General features: G+C 31.3%; 1 protein-coding gene across 3 annotated transcripts in view; it reads right to left on the reverse strand.

Moving 5' to 3' along the window:
* The window catches only part of LOC135128015 (protein nervous wreck-like), an 81964-nt gene that overhangs the window by 54639 nt on the left and 8824 nt on the right, over nucleotides 1-18501 (reverse strand). For all 3 annotated transcript variants that reach the window (XM_064054798.1, XM_064054797.1, XM_064054796.1), the window contains exons 4-5: nucleotides 13217-13361; nucleotides 13020-13156 (exon numbers count right to left, since the gene is read on the reverse strand). In XM_064054798.1, the coding sequence (XP_063910868.1) occupies nucleotides 13020-13156; nucleotides 13217-13361 (282 nt within the window). The remainder of the gene's footprint in view (nucleotides 1-13019; nucleotides 13157-13216; nucleotides 13362-18501) is intronic.

Below are 18501 nucleotides of genomic sequence, written 5' to 3' on the forward strand. Positions count from 1 at the left end.
TTGCAGCACATCAAAATTTTAATCACCATTTTTACGATATGGTTCTTTTTTGGTTGAAGCAAAATTTTCGAATAATTGTAGAAGACCACCCACATTGGATTAGGGAAGAACATTTGTAAAGAATTTATTCTACAAACATTTGCTATGAGATTTCCGGACACCAAATTATTCGTCTCTCTTTTTCAGACACTTTGAACGAGAATTCTTATTTAAATTTTATTCAAAATAATTTACTACTAGTATAGGAAAATTTTAATTTGGAAATACGACAAAATAACTTATGATGTAGCCTTACCGAAGAGGTGAATCAGGAGGGGGTGTGTTAATCCGTGCCCTTACGCCCTTAGATACAGGCATAATTGAATAAATAGTTTACCAAACTACAATTAACACTGAGGAACATCTGGGAAATAAAATAAAAGAAGCCACAGAATATATTTCACCAGATCCTTTAATGTGGAAGAAAATGCCATTTTGAAATAGGATTATAGCATGTGAAAAAAATGGTGTAGAGTATTTTGAACAGTTCAAAAGTGATGTTTTCGTCAAAAATTTTTAAATATATTCTGGGTTTAGTTTATCGCTTTAAATTTTGAAATTTTAAAGAAAATCGCTAGTTTAAAAAAATACTCATTTATAAAGGCGAAAAAAATTACGTCTAACTTTTCTATGTGCAAGCCTAAGTCACCCGGTACTGAGCAGGTGTTGTAATTATGTTCTGGTCCTACTGATATAACACAAATTGGACGTTGATATTTTAATTTAGTGCTTTTCCCTGCTTTTTAATCTTATTACACCGCCTGACCCACTGATATGAAAGTGAACTAGTTTTTTTTAATTTTTAATTTCTCAGATGATTGATGCCCAATGGTTTGGATTACTGGGTTTTATACTACGCTAAAAATTAATTAAAACACCTGATTTGATTACATTTTTAGTAAAAAAATTTCAATCATGTTGCCTTAGAAACACCTGTTTTGAATCCATAACTTTAGAATGGATCAGTAGAACGAATAAATATTATTCGTTCCACATAATACACTCTCGTAATAGTCCCAAGAGTACTGAGCATTTCCGTGCATACGCTTCAACGTAATAAAGTTATCATGTTTTATTATAATTTTATTGGATCGTGAACCGAGTGCATAAATGCGCAGATAGCAATAAATAGCAAGCATCCCTCTGCGAATTAAACCACGTGACTGCATTCCGCCAGAACGAGAATGGAAATGATTGTTATGCCGCCGGGTTGTCAATGTCGGGTTCTGGCACAAAAGCTAATTGTTACTGCGAAACTAGATAATAAATATCATGCACGTGACGTGAGATGGGACACAATGGCGCAGCTGAGCAAAGTTAATTAAAATTACTGCGTAATTAAACATTATACCTACGCGACTGAGCGAGAAAATGGTTTTATCCCCGTGAAAATAAAACTTTAATTGACAGTAGATCGCATCAGTCGGATTATCTCTAATCGAGGTGGTGTTATCGACAGCAGGTTTCCGTGAAAAACCTTACTATATTAGGGATTATGTGGGGTTCGTTTTCACTGAGAAGTTTTAGTTTACGTCACTTTGAACAGGCGTTTTTTTTTTACTTTTTATGAAGTTTACAACTTGTTTTGCATGTTTATTTCCCGCGTTATGGATAAGGGTAGAATTTTAATAAGGTCGTTCTGACGAATATCTAATTTCGTGTTTTCTCGTTGTTTCATTCGTAGAATATACCCAAATATTACAAGAATGCGCTGCCCGAAACTACAGGTCCTATTACTCTGACATTTTCGGTGTAGGTTCATCAAGAAAATAATAAAAGGATAAACAAATTTCTCTATATGTTTTCTGTAAAAACTGATGACGTCTTTCGAAATAATAAATAAATTTTCATCATGAAACCTACATTGCAGTAGTATTGAAATCACATTTGATTGATCAGTTTTATGAAACGAATGAATAAATCAATAATAATTAATAATTTCGTATTCCCCAAAGTAGTGTTAGTAGTTCCTGAAATCTCTAAAGACTCGTAAAACCAACCAACCGAAAATTAATCCAAATTTTAGTAAATTGTAGATTTAATTTTTTACTGAACAAAAACAATAGTTGATACAATAAACGTAATAAAAAATTTGTAACAAATTTTATACAAGCGAAATACTAGTTACTACTGCTTAATAAATAAAATATTCGCATTATTAAAGTTTTTCTTCTCCGCGTTTATAACCGAGCTATTAAGCACCCAGATGGAGTGCTTTAACAGCTTAATTAAGTTTCGTAATAGAATTGGTGTAATTTATGTTTCCAAGATTGGTAGTCATTACAAATGTCACTGTCAAATAACAAATAAAATAAACGTCAAAACAACGAAATGATATTTTTCGTACACACAACGAGATTTATTTGCCAATAAATTTTGGGTGCTACTTGGGAATTTCCCGTATTTCGTGGGGCGTAAGATGGTTACAACGTTGTAATCTGACGTACTAACCACGACAAAATTCTCCAAAATTTTAATTTTTGCTCAAAAATGAGGAAAAAGGTGCGACGTGGAAAAATTGTATAAAATACACGTTTCATAATACATTTTACCGCACTCATCCCTTAGAAAACAATAATTTTGAGATTCGTGTTCTAAATTATGTCTTTTGAAACTTGTTTTTAATATATTTACTGTTTTTCGATTAGATTATTACCCTAGATCGCAAAATATGAATTCATATGTATTTCACTGCCTTCAACCAATCATTTCATATTTCACGGATACGTTGAGCGAAAAAAAATATTTCGACAGAACTTCCCTCGCCCTTAAGTACAGTCCAACAAATCTTACTTCTTGGAACGTGTTTTTCCGAATTCATTAACATGTCATGATTTAATCACCCATACTCCGCCACTGGCTACGATTCGAAGGCATTACATTACGAAAACATACTTGTTTATATTTGGTCTGGAGTGCACTGTTCTTGGGAAACGGATGAGTTGAGAAGTTGATGATGCTCCAATATCTAAGTATTGCAAAAATTATATTGTCCTGGTTGCGTTTTTAGGAGTTCATGTAGATTTTTTTTTCCACTAAAAATGAAATTTTAGAAACATCAAGCGAGTCAAAAATGTGTAATTTTGCTATGCCAAAAAATCTAATTTATTAATTAGTAGAATAGGCGCCTCTAGACAAAATGAAAGCAGATAGCCAGCCGGAAAAATGTAGATATTCTCAATTTCTCAGCACACGCTTAATCTCAATTGTGTAAAAATACACTAATCGGCAAAAAAAACGCCCACCCTGAAAATTTTCTCAAAACCACTTTAAAAATTATTAATAAATTAACTAGTGATCGTTATTTTATTAAAGAACCATTCACTATTGACACATGATCTACAAATTAGCATAAAAAAGAAGACAAATAAACGCAGAATTAAATTTAATTTGACAAAATTGTCGCTGTGTTTCTGTTATTTTGTGAAATTAAATTTAATTCTGCGTTTATTTGTCTTCTTTTTTGGCTAATTTATACATCATGTATCAATAGTGAATGGTTCTTTAATAAAATAACGATTGATTTTTTTTGCCGGTCAGTCTATTCAAAATAATAAAAACAAATATATTTCTAATAAAAATTAAACAACAAGAAAAAAACAACATTCCCAATGCAAATTAAATTGAATTTCATTTTTCAGTAATGAAAAGTATTTGAATTATTTGTACTATTTAGTAAATCTTTTGATTGGAAGGCAAAAATATTTTTCATACTATATAAATTTAAAATCATCAACTAAGTAATGAATTTGAATAAGTATGTATGTATATACTTATATAATTGACCTAACTTGACCTTACGTGACCTGACTTGTCCTGAATTCTCTATTGTCTCAAATAAACAAATTTTAAACATTTCTGTGAATATGTACAAACCACGAAGTACATCTTAAAATAATTGTATTTTGTGAAACAAAAATTAATAATAATTTCCTTTTTTATCCACGTGCAAAATTTTGATACCGAGCTATTTTGACGAAACTGTAAAAACTGCTATATTTCAGTTAGCAGTTTTAGAAAAACGATAGGAATTTTCGGAGAAACAAAGCCGAAAATGACTTCTGGATATCAAAATCTACAAAAAATATCTTCAATCAATTTTCGGATATATTGAGTTGAAAAATGGTCGAAAATGTCAAAAGGGCCAAAATCAGTCTTATATCATATCAAATACTAGGCCCGCCCACCCACCCTCTTCTCATTCTAACGAGTAATTTTATTTCTGTTCAGTATAAGATCATTCATTTTATTTAAATCGGATAAAATCAATCACTGAAAAGGAGACAGGGTGGGTGGGCGGGGTTAATTATGTTTTTCGGTCGAGTGGGAGTGGCAACTAATAATAGAATCTAGGAAATGAAAAAAATAAAGAAAAAGCGCAAATCGTAACTTTTTTGTTATACTATTTGCCATAAAATTTATTTCTTATTTCATGCACTTGACTTGACTTGACCTAACGTGACCTGACCTGTGCTGACTTCTCTATTGTCTCATATAAACAAATTTTAAACATTTCTGTGAATATATAAAAACCACAAAGTACATTCTTAAAATAATTGTATTTGGGAAACAAAAATTAATAATAATATCCTTTTTTATTCACATGCAAAATTTTTATACCGAGCTATTTTGACGAAACTGTAAAAATTGCCATATTTCAATAGCAATTTTGGAAAAACGGTAGAAATTTCCGAAGAAACGAAGCCGAAAATGACTTCTGAATATTGAAATCTACAAGAAAATATCTTCAATTAATTTTCGGCTATATCTTAATGTCAAAAGTGCCAAAATCTGTCTTATCATATCAAATACTAGGCTCGCCCACCCACCTCTTCTCATTCTAACGACTAATTTTATTTCCGTTCAGTATAAAATCATTCATTTTATTCAGATTGGATAAAATCAATCACTGAAAAGTAGACAGGGTGGGTGGGCGGGGTTAATTATGTTTTTCGGTTGAGTGGGAGTGGAAGATAATAATAGAATCTAGGAAATGAAAAAATAAAGAAAAAGCGCAAATCGTAACTTTTTTGTTATACTATTTGCCATAAAATTTATTTCTTCTTTCATGCACCTGACCTGTCCTGACTTCTCTATTGTCTCAAATAAATAAATTTTAAACATTTCTGTGAATATATAAAAATTACAAAGTACATTCTTAAAATAATTGTATTTTGAGAAACAAAAATTAATAATAGATTCCTTTATTATCCACGTACAAAATTTTTATGCCGATCTACACTGACCGGCAAAAAAAACGGCCACCCTGAAAAATTTCGCAAAACCGCTTTAAAAATTATTAATTTAACTAGTGATCGTTATTTTATTAAAGAACTATTCACTATTGACACATGATCTACAAATTAGCATAAAAAAGAAGACAAATAAACGCAGAATTAAATTTAATTTAACAAAATTGTCGCTGTTTCTGTCAGTTACTACTTTTCTAATTCAAATGTCAAATCTGAATTGTGTGGAAAAAAACGAAGTTTTTCTAATTTCAACACGCTTCGTTTCTAGAAAATCCTTAAATACAGCGTGGAAACAGTTTCCATAAAAGTAATCACGAGAAAGCTCATTTTAAAGGAAAAGAAACAAGAAATATTTCGTGGTTTTCAAAAAATTGGGTAAAACGGAAACAGTTAAACTGGTGGCAGAAATATTCTCCGTAAAGTTCGCTAGTGTTGTCGAGTGTTTTTCGAATTTTAAAATAATACAGATACAGCGGCGCTTGTGCCGTTAATATTATAATCAGAATCAGAAAGACGACTGCGCAGATTTATATACCTACATGCTTTGTTGGTTCCGTTCTACAATTGGTTTTTAAGTTTTATATAATCGTTATTGTTTTGTAAGAGGTAAAACACTTGGCTTTGAAAATAATTGTACATAATACACGTATAAATTTAGGTTTCCGAAGGCGAAGTTTTTCACATTTTAAACACGTTATAGCTGCCAGAATCAAATTTCTAAGGCGGTACCTATCTCCAATTGCGTGATTGTGGTGAAGATTTACTTTTCATTTTCTTGAATGAGACATGGATATACCAGAACGGATCCATGGTGAAATTGTGGATCCATGATGATGACATCAAAGCTTGTCCTCCTAAAAAAACTAGTGAAGGGAAAAGATTCAAAATTTTACATGCGGGTTGCTCTTTGGGCTTTTAGAGGGATGCGATTTTCTCCTTGGTTCAAAAATAGATTCACCAGATTACCACAAAACCATCACATTTTCGATATTTGACCTTTACTTACTTACATGTCACATTTTTGATAGCTACTTTCTGACATTCCAGTAATACATTATACACTAGAACAATTATGTCCGCAGTTACACAGCTTAAAAAAAAAGTTACCAAATCTAGTTACATCTACCGAACGTGAATTCCTTATATGTACAGACCACAAAGTACACTCTTAAAGTAATTGTATTTTGTGAAACAAAAATTAATAATAATTTCCTTTTTTATCCACATACAAAATTTTTATAGCGAGTTATTTTGACGAAACTGTAAAAACTGCTATATACAGAGTCATCAAAATTGATTGAGAGAGTTGGTAAACCTGAACTTGAATAATTTGGTTTATTAAGTTGTATAAAAATATTAGCTGTCAGATTTGAAGTTTCAAGTTTCAAATTTCAAAACTCAGTGGCGTCTTTTTTCGACTTTTTTTTTTTGGTGAAAACATTAGTTGTCAGATTTGAAGTTTCTAATTTTTGTCACGCCACTGAATTCATTGCCATATAACCTTAAACAAATCTGTCATAAGGTTGACAAACTTCACGACAAAAACAGGGGGTACCAACTCTCTCAATCAATTTTGATGACCCTGTATATTTCAATTAGCAATTTTGGAAAAACGGCACGAATTTCCGAAGAAACGAAGCCGAAAATGACTTCTGGATATCGAAATCTACAAGAAAATGTCTTCAACTAATTTTCAGGTATTGTTGAAAAATGGTCGAAAATGTCAAAACGGCCAAAATCAGCCTTATCTTATTAAATACAAGGCCTGCCCACTTACCCTCTATTACCTTAGAGGGTATGTCATTTGCCAAAATCAGTTTTATCTTAGCAAGTACTAACCCCGCCCACCCGCCCTCTATTTTCTTGAGAGGTATGTCATTTGCCAAAATCAGTCTTATCTCAGCAAGTACTAGCCCCGCCCACCCACCCTTTATTTTCTTACAGGATATATCATTCGCCAAAATCAGCCTTCTCTTTGCAAGTACTAGCCCTAACCCCCTTCCCCCTCTTCCCATCGTAACAACTAATTCTATTTCCGTTCAATATAAGTTCATTTATTTCGTTCAGATCGGATAATATCAATCACAGAAAAAGCGACAGGGTGGGTGGGCGGGGCTAATTATGTTCTTCTGTCTAGTGGGAGTGGAAACTAATAATAGAGCTAAGAATAAATGATAATAAAAACAAAACTCATAAAGACTAATCCAAAAAATAAAAACGAATAATTTAACGAACAGGGCAAAAATCTCTTCCAAACTATATGTATACTATACTTCGAAAAAATTTGTTCACGATGTACCTACCACGCTCATTGATAACCTTAAAACGCAAAATTTCACTATTCGGTTTTGCAACTTCGAAGTAAAATTGCAAATGTTGTTATACATTTTTGTTTTTTTTTTTCAAAAATCTGGTTGCTTAGAGGAAACACGGATTCATAAACCACAAGTACAGGAGTATCTTATTAATTACTCTAATATATACTATTGTAAATTTTGGAAATTTAGATTGTCGTATTGATACAGACTACACAAAGGTACTAACGATAACAATAACTTTGTGCTTTTTTATAATTTTCCACTTATGATTTGCTTCACTCGCCTATGGCTCGTATCGCAAACGCAATCCTCGTGAATAATGGCTATACCATAAGTGTTCAGATACTATTTTTTTTCCTATGACATTCTGATATAAAAACATGGTCTTAAGTTATTTAGGCGGAACTTCTCTCACACCTGATGCACAACCAAACTCAACTAAAAAAGTCCACTTTCTTAGATGAATTATAAAAGTTGATTCTGGATTTTATTTCTATAATGAATATTAAAATAAAATAGGAGGACACATTTTGAACATTTTAGATAGGATTTATCTAGCAAAATTTTGTCATCACGTTATCAAATTTGGGATGAATGCACCGATAAATCTTGATTAGTGATGTTCACGATAGCCGGTTTTATGTTTTCCAAAAAAAAAAATGTGGGTTTCAAAAAGTATAAAAAAATTGCTGGTGGGGATGAAGGAACAATTTTTGGTTAACGTTAAATACGTTACTTTGTAAGATAGTAATCAGTCCAGTAGTTTTGGAAATTACGTATTTATTGACGTCACCAACAGACAGACAGAGGAAAACACTAGTCGCAAAAATAACATGAAATTAGCCATCTGTTAAGACCTTACGCTAAGAAAGTAAAAAAAAAAACGAAATAGAAAGAAAAGAAATATCATTTTTCACGTTTTTATGACAGTGGGCACCATTTTAAAATCGAAATCACAGTCGTAAAATTAATATTTCACAAGTGACACCGAAAATCATACTTTATTCCATTGTCTGATTATTTATTATTGATAAAAAATGCACAAAAATGTTTATTCGCAAAGATAACGAAACACTGGTTTAGAAAACAGTCAGATAAAACATGTTAGAAATTATCCACTTTAATAGCATCAGGTTGTATCGTGAATATTTTTATTCAAAATTTAGCATGAAAAATTTGATCTAAAAGTTAGCGTGGCACCATAACTAACCACGTTAATCGATTTTGATGAGCCCAGCTATAAAATCTGACAAATCGTTCTTATTATGATTTACGATTTCGGAAAGTTAAACAATATCTTTCTCAAATAACTCTTTTATGGCTAAATCGTAATGTGATGTGGTTTTATCGAAAGAAAAAAGTTTTATGGCATCATATCATCACCACTCTAATCTGTGGGAGACGAAACTTTTAAAATATTCTACATGGGTATAACCTTATTGTTTGAAATTTTTGGGTTAGCGTTTTACTGTTTACGCGATATTCTTCACATATAAAATTGGGCGACAATCGATCCGTTATTTTCCGAGAATTTTATCTGTCTAATAATCTGGTTGAATAGACCTGACTCATTCAAAACATTATTTTTTTGAAAATTTGAGAATACAGTAATATTGCGCCCGTCTACATTTAATAATAATAAACTAACAATTATATATATGCAACTACATACACGTGATTTAACAGAATAAAACCAGTTCGGTATAATATATTTTTTTTATGAATATTTAAGGCCGGTTGTCAGGTAATATATTGTTGTAATGTAGTAGAAAATGTGAAGTAATCTGGAAGTATAGTTCGTTATTTCAAACTTATTCACTTTCGCACCGAAATCATAGGTACTTTGGGGATTTAAGCCTCCAACAAAAAAGCTCAGCTGTATTTAAAGTTTTAAGCAGTTTTTTGCTTTCTTACCGTTTTTCATCTTCTCGTTCTTAGAATATCTTGTATATACGACTTAAGATTCGAAAAACATTTTATCAGAAGTATCTGAACAATAAATGAACGCTTTCCGTAAATAAATAATAAGTTTGTAGTAAAAATTTTCCAAAGCTTCTAGCCTATCGAACAAAGTTTCTGTGAAATCGATAACTCTTATGTCAACTAAGATGCGCCGGGGTTAAGTTCTTCTAAAATAAATACACCCCATAAAGATTTTATATTTCCTTCGCAAAAGGACAACTTCTGAATGAAAGCTGCATACTAATTTTATATTTAGCATTTCACCCTTATTTACGCGCAGCGTTCGTGCTTTCCTTGCAATTGTAAATAATCTTGATTTAAACGTCCTCAAGCATTTCTGTGCTCGGTAGATCCACGAAAAGTTTTTATCCTTTATCTCCAGGATAATTCCGTCCCTTAGGGAATCCATCCAGTCTGGAACAGCCTCGCGGTGACGTGCAAAATTAAACCGAGTTAGAAATTTATTATCCTGACTCGACTTAAGCCATTTATAGATTGTTTAATTAAAGTATATCCGCTTGGACGCCTCCATAAATTCATATCCTGAACGAAATTAAGACGAGGAACTATTTTTAATATAGTGGCATAAGGCAAGAAAAGCGTCCGTCCGAGCCAATTATTCGACTCGAGTTCCCATCAAAAGACTGTTTTGGTTGTAGGAGATCGATCAGTTGCGACGTTGAATAAAGAGGCAGTGATTTTTCCGGGAAAATCCATCATTTGAGAGAATGTGGGACGAGTTTTCCATTCATTTTCATAGAGAAGGCCGGCGATTCCATTTGGGACGGAGACGGAATACGACGCAGAAGAAAGAATTCGTGCCAGAGAAGGTCGAGGCTAATGACGTTTCGATGCCAGGAATTACGGAAATTTCACGACGGATAAAAATTTCATTAGATTTGGTTTAACATAACGAAAGTGGAACGTTTTGGAAAACGCGATTTTTTACAAGTTCAGGGGGTATAACTTTTAATTGAGAAGACCAATCTGAAAGTCTATTCGACAGATGAAAGAAATAGTCCTACAAATTTCGTGAACTTTAAACATTTATCTATCTTCTTACTTCACATTTTATAGTCTTTAGAAGATAAAAAATTAGACTTCTTGAATAATTTTCTTCACAACTTTGTTAACATTTTATCTAATTGCGACCTAACTGTGACGAAATTAAAACATCATAATTTTTCGTCTAGTAAAATGTAGTCCTTTTGTTATTTTTTACTTCCCGAGCGTAGCTGTAATAGGGTCCATTCGGCGACCGAATATTTTTACGTTTTCTCGACGTTTCACAACCCCTAGAGTAGGAAAAAATTTATTAGACAGTTAATATTCAAAACTACCAGACTGTGGATTTTCTACCTGTGTGGGTTCGATCACGTCAACGATTCACCCCACTTTCTCAAAAATTTGTGAGTACAGTAATGTTGCGCCCGCCTATATTTAATAATAATAAAATAAGAATTATAATAATAACAGCGATTTACACAAAATACTATTTAAAACGTTTCATTATGTACTTATGGGGGTTATCATACAAAAATAAATAAAATTCTAAAAATTTTTTTTTTATTTTCGAAGAAGTTGTGTTTGTTCAAATGTACTTTAGAGGCGAGGGAGGTTCTGTCTAAATAATTTTGCTATTAGATTACCAACACATTTTGAGTTCAACATTGGAGATAAAAATTTTTCATACGTATTCTTCAAATAATTTAAATAAAATACCTACTTTTAAATTTTAAATAACAACGATGTTAATGGGTTAGTGATAATGGTGCAGATTAGCCCTAATTTATAATTGTACTAAAAACGTTTTCCATTTGCTAGATTTTGTGGATTTTTTTATCCGACAATAAAAAATTAAGCTTAAAGTTTCTAAACACTTTTTACTCTTGTATACAGGGTGAATCACTAAGCGTCCGTTTCTCGATACCTCATTAATTATTATTGATAATTTTAAAGATAAGTAAGATATTTTCAACTATACGAAGTGTTCTGTATTTGAGACATAATACACATTTTTTTTAATTAGAACACTCTATATATTGTAACATATTCTCTAGGCTTCAAAACCATAGTCTACTTTTGATATTCCGATGCATCGTTACCACATTATTCCCATTTTCTAGAAATTTTTTATCAATGCAAAGAGTTATTTTTAAAATCTGTTACAATATTTCATGGTTGAGTATTAACATACAGAGCGTTCATAAAAGAATCTAAACTATTGCAATATTCAAATATCGATATTTTTGTTTTTTTCAAATAGAATATCCTGTATCTTATTACTGCATCTTGCCCTGTTGTTTATTTTATTTTTTTTTGTTAAGTAATTTCTATATCTAAAACTGATGTGTCTGAATTTTTTCACATTATAGAAAGAAAGAAAGAGAACAAAAAATAGAGTATAAGATGCAGTAATAAAATACAGGAAGTTCGATCGGAAAAACTGAAATAAAGACATTTTAAAAATGTAAAGTTCTAGAATTTTTTTATAAACACTGTATAATAAACTTTAGTTTAATTGATACACGTCAAAAAAAATACGTATTACAAAAATAACCCTATTGTGATTCTTTTATGCGGATCCTTGCATTGTTAAAATGATTGCAAATAATTTATTAATTGTGTGCACTAAATGGTTCTTATTTGATTTTAATTATCTAAATGTCAAATTTAAAAACACTAATTAAAAAAGAGTTTGCTAAATATCACGTTAATGTCAATGAATTCAGAAAACTTCAAACACGATATTAATTTATCTGAAAAAAAGCAAATATCTGACAACAAAACAAACATGAACGTTGTGTAAACATGTTTTTAATTTAGCTGAAAATATAATTTTTATTTCAGCCATCAAAATATCTAATAAATTGGAGTGCATTTTGTTCATAAATAAACAACCAGCCAAGCACGTCACTGAGGTTTTTTTTAATAAAGTGGAGTGACGTATTTACTTTTATTTTTCTTTTTAAAATATTGTTGACTGTCAAACAAAGTGTGTCAAATAGATGCGATGCCAATAGAATTTTTTTTCACATGGTATATCGTTCTCTAGTGAGATTTTGTTAATAATTAAAAAAATAATTAATTATTATTATCTAGTTTTACACGTCCCAAACAATGTCAGAGGTGTTTCCAGGTTCTAAACATCATTTTCTTAATATTTTGCCAATGTGCAAAAAACAATATACTTTGTAAGCGAACATCTCGTAAATGGTAATCACAGCGATATTTTTTTATGGAATTTTGCGTCTCGCATTCCGAATGATCGGATATCGCTGTAAAGTCAGACACAGATGTTGCGTCGTTTTCAGCTGTTGTAACTTTCAAACTACCGATACTAGAGAGCTACGGTATTATTTTTACCCTTAGGTGTTTTAGAGTCTACAAATTTTGCGCTAGGAAAAAACATAAAAGTGAATTCAATTTAAAATTCAAAAAAACTTACTTTTCTTCGATGTCTCTCGCTTTGTCCCTAACCCCGTGAGCACTGTGTTCTTCATCAAAGTACAATTTTTTCGTTTTATCCACGTCTTGCACACAAACTTGCAATTCTTTTTGAATGACTGCCAATTGATCTAAACACTGTAAAAATTCAAACATCATTTGTCTCAAAAACTACTTTTTTTTTATAAAACAACTTACTTTTTTTGCTCCTTGTAATTTATGGTTTTTTAGAATCTTGGCGTCGTCCGCGATTTGCTGCTGAAAAATTTCTACGGCCGCTAGTCGAGCTTGTGCCAGTTTTTCGTTTTCTTCCAACACGGTCCTCCATACACTCCACATATTCCTGTAAACATGGAAAGAAAATTTATGTTAATTTCAAATATTTAGATATTTAGCTTTCTGGCGATTATATTTGTTTATGAATAATCTAGAACTCCTAAATATACAAGATTATCAGAGTTTTTACTGTGTTAATTGTTGTCCGTATAAATATCGACCATCGAGTGATATTGAAATAATACATATTTAAAAACCAGATTCATTTAGTTGTTTTCTCCAAAAGCTTAAATCTGAGTAAAACTCTATTAGAGCATGTACTTTATGGTCATCAATCATTTACTAGGAAATATAATACTGTAATATTTACCACTGTTCATTACAATCGATTGCTGACGGAAATACAAAGGTCATAAGTAAGACCTTCAAAGAAACTGTTATTTTCGGACTTATTCATTGTGGTGTCCCGATTTGAAAAACTAAAATTCGCCGAGAGAGAAAACCTATTGCTTGCTGATTCGACTGCAGAAAAACTCTAAACTTAGCTCCGCCCACCTACTTCCTCCACTTTGCTAACCTATTTTATTTCTGTCAAGTAGGAATTAAATTTTGATTTCACAAGCGGCAGAATATAAGATTTAACTCAATGTAAAAAGTAGCCCCGCCCACCCACCCTTACTCCATTTCGATGACCAATTTTATGGCTCTTACTCGGAAGATGCATTTTATTTTGACAATTAATACACAATAGAACTAAATATTTTTTAACACAATTTTTATTTTTATTTGAAAAACGACACCACTGGGTACAACTGTAAAGGCCACTCCTCTCCTCCTGACCAATGAAATGATTTATTAAGGTGGAGCTTGTGCGAGTGGGAGGAGCATAGTAATATTGTCTTTTAATATAGTTCTCAGGTGTTTACTTAACACCAACTCAATTCTTTTTAGATATTTTGTTTACAATTTATCAATCTTCTCACCAACGATTTAACAGATTTGAGTAAGATTCTAATAAGATAATAATCTTGTCACTAATTAACAATATTAAGATTATTCACTAGAATAAACAGAGGGTGGGTGGGCGGGGCTATTGCTTGCTCAATAGACTGCAGAAAAACCTAAACTTAGCTTCACCCTCCTCCTTCCTCCACTTTGCTAATCTATTTTATTTCTCTAAAGTAGAAATTGAATTTTGATTTGACAAGCGACAGAATGTAAGATTTAACTCAAAGTCAAAATTGTTTTCCCTCAAGTTCTGTGTATTAAAGTTGTTATAAAGGTGATTACTTTCATTTTTGGAATTATTAGTCATTGACTGCAAACATCCCCACCTTAATCTTATTTTATTTGAATAAATTTTCTCTCCCTCACCATTACTTTTGTAAATTTACAAAAATTGTGAGGTTTGATAACAAAGAAAAAATGCATCTAGTCATTCACAAAAGATTTATAAATAAATATTATCAACTACTTTAGATTATCTGATATTTTGTTTACGATTACAAGATAAATTAGGCATTGAGAAAAACGAAACATAATTTCACTTCATTCATATAGAAATGAAATTATGTTTATAGCAAACCAGAAAATCCATTTAAAGACGTTCCCAGTGAATGTTATTTCACACAAAAGCGGTATTGAAAACTTTTGCTAAAATATGTATCATTAGTATCGTGTCAATTACCAACAAAGAAAAAACTTTACACATTTATTCACAATAAATATACTTTGACACCAAAAGTACTCCAACAAAGTTGAGCTTTTAATAAAGCCACCTTTATTCTAGCCAACATAGGTCGTCACACACGAGTAGTCCATTAACCAACTTTTAATAAAACTGGAAACTTCGTAACAATAAGTTGCCACCGTCCTAAATTTACGAGAATAGTAGTTTTTAACTAAAAAGCTATGCAATTTATGGTTCAAAGCACTCGTCCGAGATTTTAACTACACAGGGGTAGTATTCAGATAGTGCGATGGCTTTTTGGGCGTTAGGTCGCCTGTAAATGAGGAAAATGAGTCGTAAAAAGGCAAAAGGGGATCCAAGATAAAAATAATGTTCTTAAAATTAATACCCGAAGAAACATCATTCCATCTGCCTGGGTCTTCGTAGCTTTAAAACCGAAGTGCTGCTGTAATTATTATTTGTATTCGAGCGTTTCAAAGACTTCCATTTCTGGGAAAATGTCTGCAGATAAACGATTTACAAAGAACATGACGCCTGGAATTGCACCATTAACTGTAACTTTTTTAAAAGCTGACTGTGTCAGATTGAAATTGGTACTGATGAAGTTATTACAGAAATCGCATCAGCTCCGATATTTTCAGTTTATTTATGTAAACGTGTATGGTTCCAGCAACATTTAGGTGCAAATTTGTTGATAAGTTGTTATCGCAAATTACAGTGCAATGTACTTCATCCTCGTATCTGTACACTAGTAGGGTCAATATTTAAACAACAGATTTAGAATAAATTCAGAAGCTTAATACCCTCTTATCAATATGTTTTTCAAGCGACAGATATGAATTTTGTTTCTTTTCCTGTTATGGATTTTTGTTTCCGATTTCATGATTAAAATGATCCGTAAAATTTTTGATAATTGTGAAGTGAACACAGAATTCAATTTGACTAAATGTAAATTTCTTACTTTTTCTCTGAGAAAACGTCAGAATTAAATCCTATCCCGTACACAACACATAATTGACATAAGTATCATCTTCGTTGACAAACAAATAAAACACATTTTTAGAAAATATAGGTTCCAAAGCTTTAGCGGATTTATCAAAAGATTTATAAAACGTTATTTCGAAGGAACTGTTATTCAGTCCTTTTATTAAATCCGAATTAGGGATTTGTAATCTACTGTGGTTTTTCTGTTGTGAAGCTTACATGTTACATCTATAGAAAGATTAAAAAGCGAGAGGCTTAAAGAATACTTTTTATTCTATCTAAGATGAACATTTATTTTTTTTACCACGAAAATTACGCTGTTGGTGAGTCTTAAATTATTTCATAATGTAATACACTATCCTGAGTTCAAATGCATTGTGTAAAAGCACGCGTCTAATATAAAGCTAATTTTAAATATTTCCCAAATAATTTCAACTAATTAGAGTAAATTCCAATAATCCCGGTGCATTCCAATAAGTGTAAAATTAATGCTAAAATTCCGGGGATAATAATCCAAAAATTCCATTAAGTAGATGCCATTCCAAAAACCATTCTGTTAAAAATTCCCAATATTCTATTATTTAGACAAATAATTGTTGTGCTCGTAATTTGCTCAAAAGTCACAATATAATTATAAAAAAAATATAGTCATAACATCAAAAAAATTGGTCGAGAGTTGTTTCGACAGAACTTCCCTCGCTCCTGAAGTAGAATGAAACATACCATTTTCGTATGGTTCACTTAAATTTAATTTCCGCGTGTTATTGTTTGCGATTTAAAAAAATAAATTTAAAAAACAAACCCCTTCTGAAGTGTGCATGTTACGCTACTGACTGACAGTCCGTTATCAGATTCTGATGACTCACCATGTTGAACTTAAAATAATCCATCTCTAACAACCCTTGTCCTTTAACACTAGGTAATAGCAATCTGACGTTCAAGTGTTTATTGATGTTTATACATCGAAAGAATGTCACGTAGAAATTAGTTTGATTTGAATAAGTTTGTCTTCTCAAAACACAGGATTAAAATTATTAACTCAACCGCAATCGAACAAAATGTTCTGAATATTGTAATTCTTATTTTATCATTATTATATACAGACGTGCGTATTCTTCACATTTTCGAGAAAATAGGGTGACTCGTTCTTAATTTGACCAATAAAAAATTTGTGACGACTTCATCAACATGGATAATACTAGGCACAGCACAAAAGGAAAGTAGTCACATCATATTTTGCACATTTTGGGTAGAATTTTCAGATGAAGTCATCAATTTATTGTGTGTATAAGTAAATGCAGTTTTTTTTAAAGATTTATCAAGTTCATCGTAACTTTAAAACATCTGCATTCGATTTTGCAGAATCAAAATTAAATTGCAAAATGTTGTTTTATTATTTTGACTTTTTTTTTCAAAAATCTGGACGTTTCGGGTAAAACTCAATACGGAGTCATAAACTACATGTGTGGGTCTATGTTATTTCATACAATTTAAAACCCATTTACTATGTGCAATTTTGAAGTGACGTCATCACATTATTGATAAATTTTGGTTCGCGTTTTACAATTTACATGATATTTCTAATATAAATACAAAATTTGTGAACAATCGAGTACTTTCGGAGATTATCTGTTTAATAAAAATCCAGGACGACAAACAGACGGACAGACGGACACACAAACAGACGGAAACGGGAGACCAATTTCTTCGTAGTTTAGGGGTCATGAAGCGTCAAGAAAACGTAAAAGTAGAGAGTCGACCGATTACGCTCAGGAATTATCACAAAAAAATGTTAGTAAAAACGAACTAGGTAAGTGGGAAAACTTCGGAACAATTAAGAATTACGAAAATTCTAGTCAATGAAAATAAACAACACCTAAAGTACTTCTATCGAATATTATTACATTATCTAATGAAGTAATGAACCATATTGAAGTTGGCTTCAAAGTTGGATTTCGATTTGCTTTTTCCATGGTTGTTTTTTGATATGATTCTGAAATATTAATATACAGGGTTATGATAAAGTAATGCACAAAATTTATAAAAAGCGCAGCATTTGTTTTTGAAAAAAATGCAAAAACATATCAAGCTTTTCATTTTACTCTCCATCTTTTGACAAAAATCATGACGTCATCAATGATTTTTTTAAATGAGAGATTTCATTTACGAGAATAATTAGTGTTAGGATATTATGTCATTTGACGTAAAATTTTTTGACATATGCGAAAAGATGGAGAATAAAATTAAAAGCTTGACATGTTTTTGCATTTTTTTTTAACAAATACTGCGCTTTTTATAAATTTTGTGCATTAATCTATCATAACCCTGTATAACTTGTATATAATACATATGTATTTGCATTTGATAATCTTTTATACTCTTTGTCATGAAGTGACTTTTTGAATCTCTTGCATTAATAAAATTTCCCGAATATTTACTAAGATTTGGAAAAAACATTTTTATGAGATATGAGTATATGTGAATTTCATCAAGCATACAAATTTTGTGCTTGATGCCGAAACAGGTAGCAATG

The sequence above is a fragment of the Zophobas morio genome, unplaced genomic scaffold (assembly GCF_036711695.1).
Source record: "Zophobas morio isolate AGI-343-1 ecotype UQ-CSIRO unplaced genomic scaffold, CSIRO_AGI_Zmor_V1 ptg000012l, whole genome shotgun sequence".
Lineage (NCBI taxonomy): Eukaryota > Metazoa > Arthropoda > Insecta > Coleoptera > Tenebrionidae > Zophobas > Zophobas morio.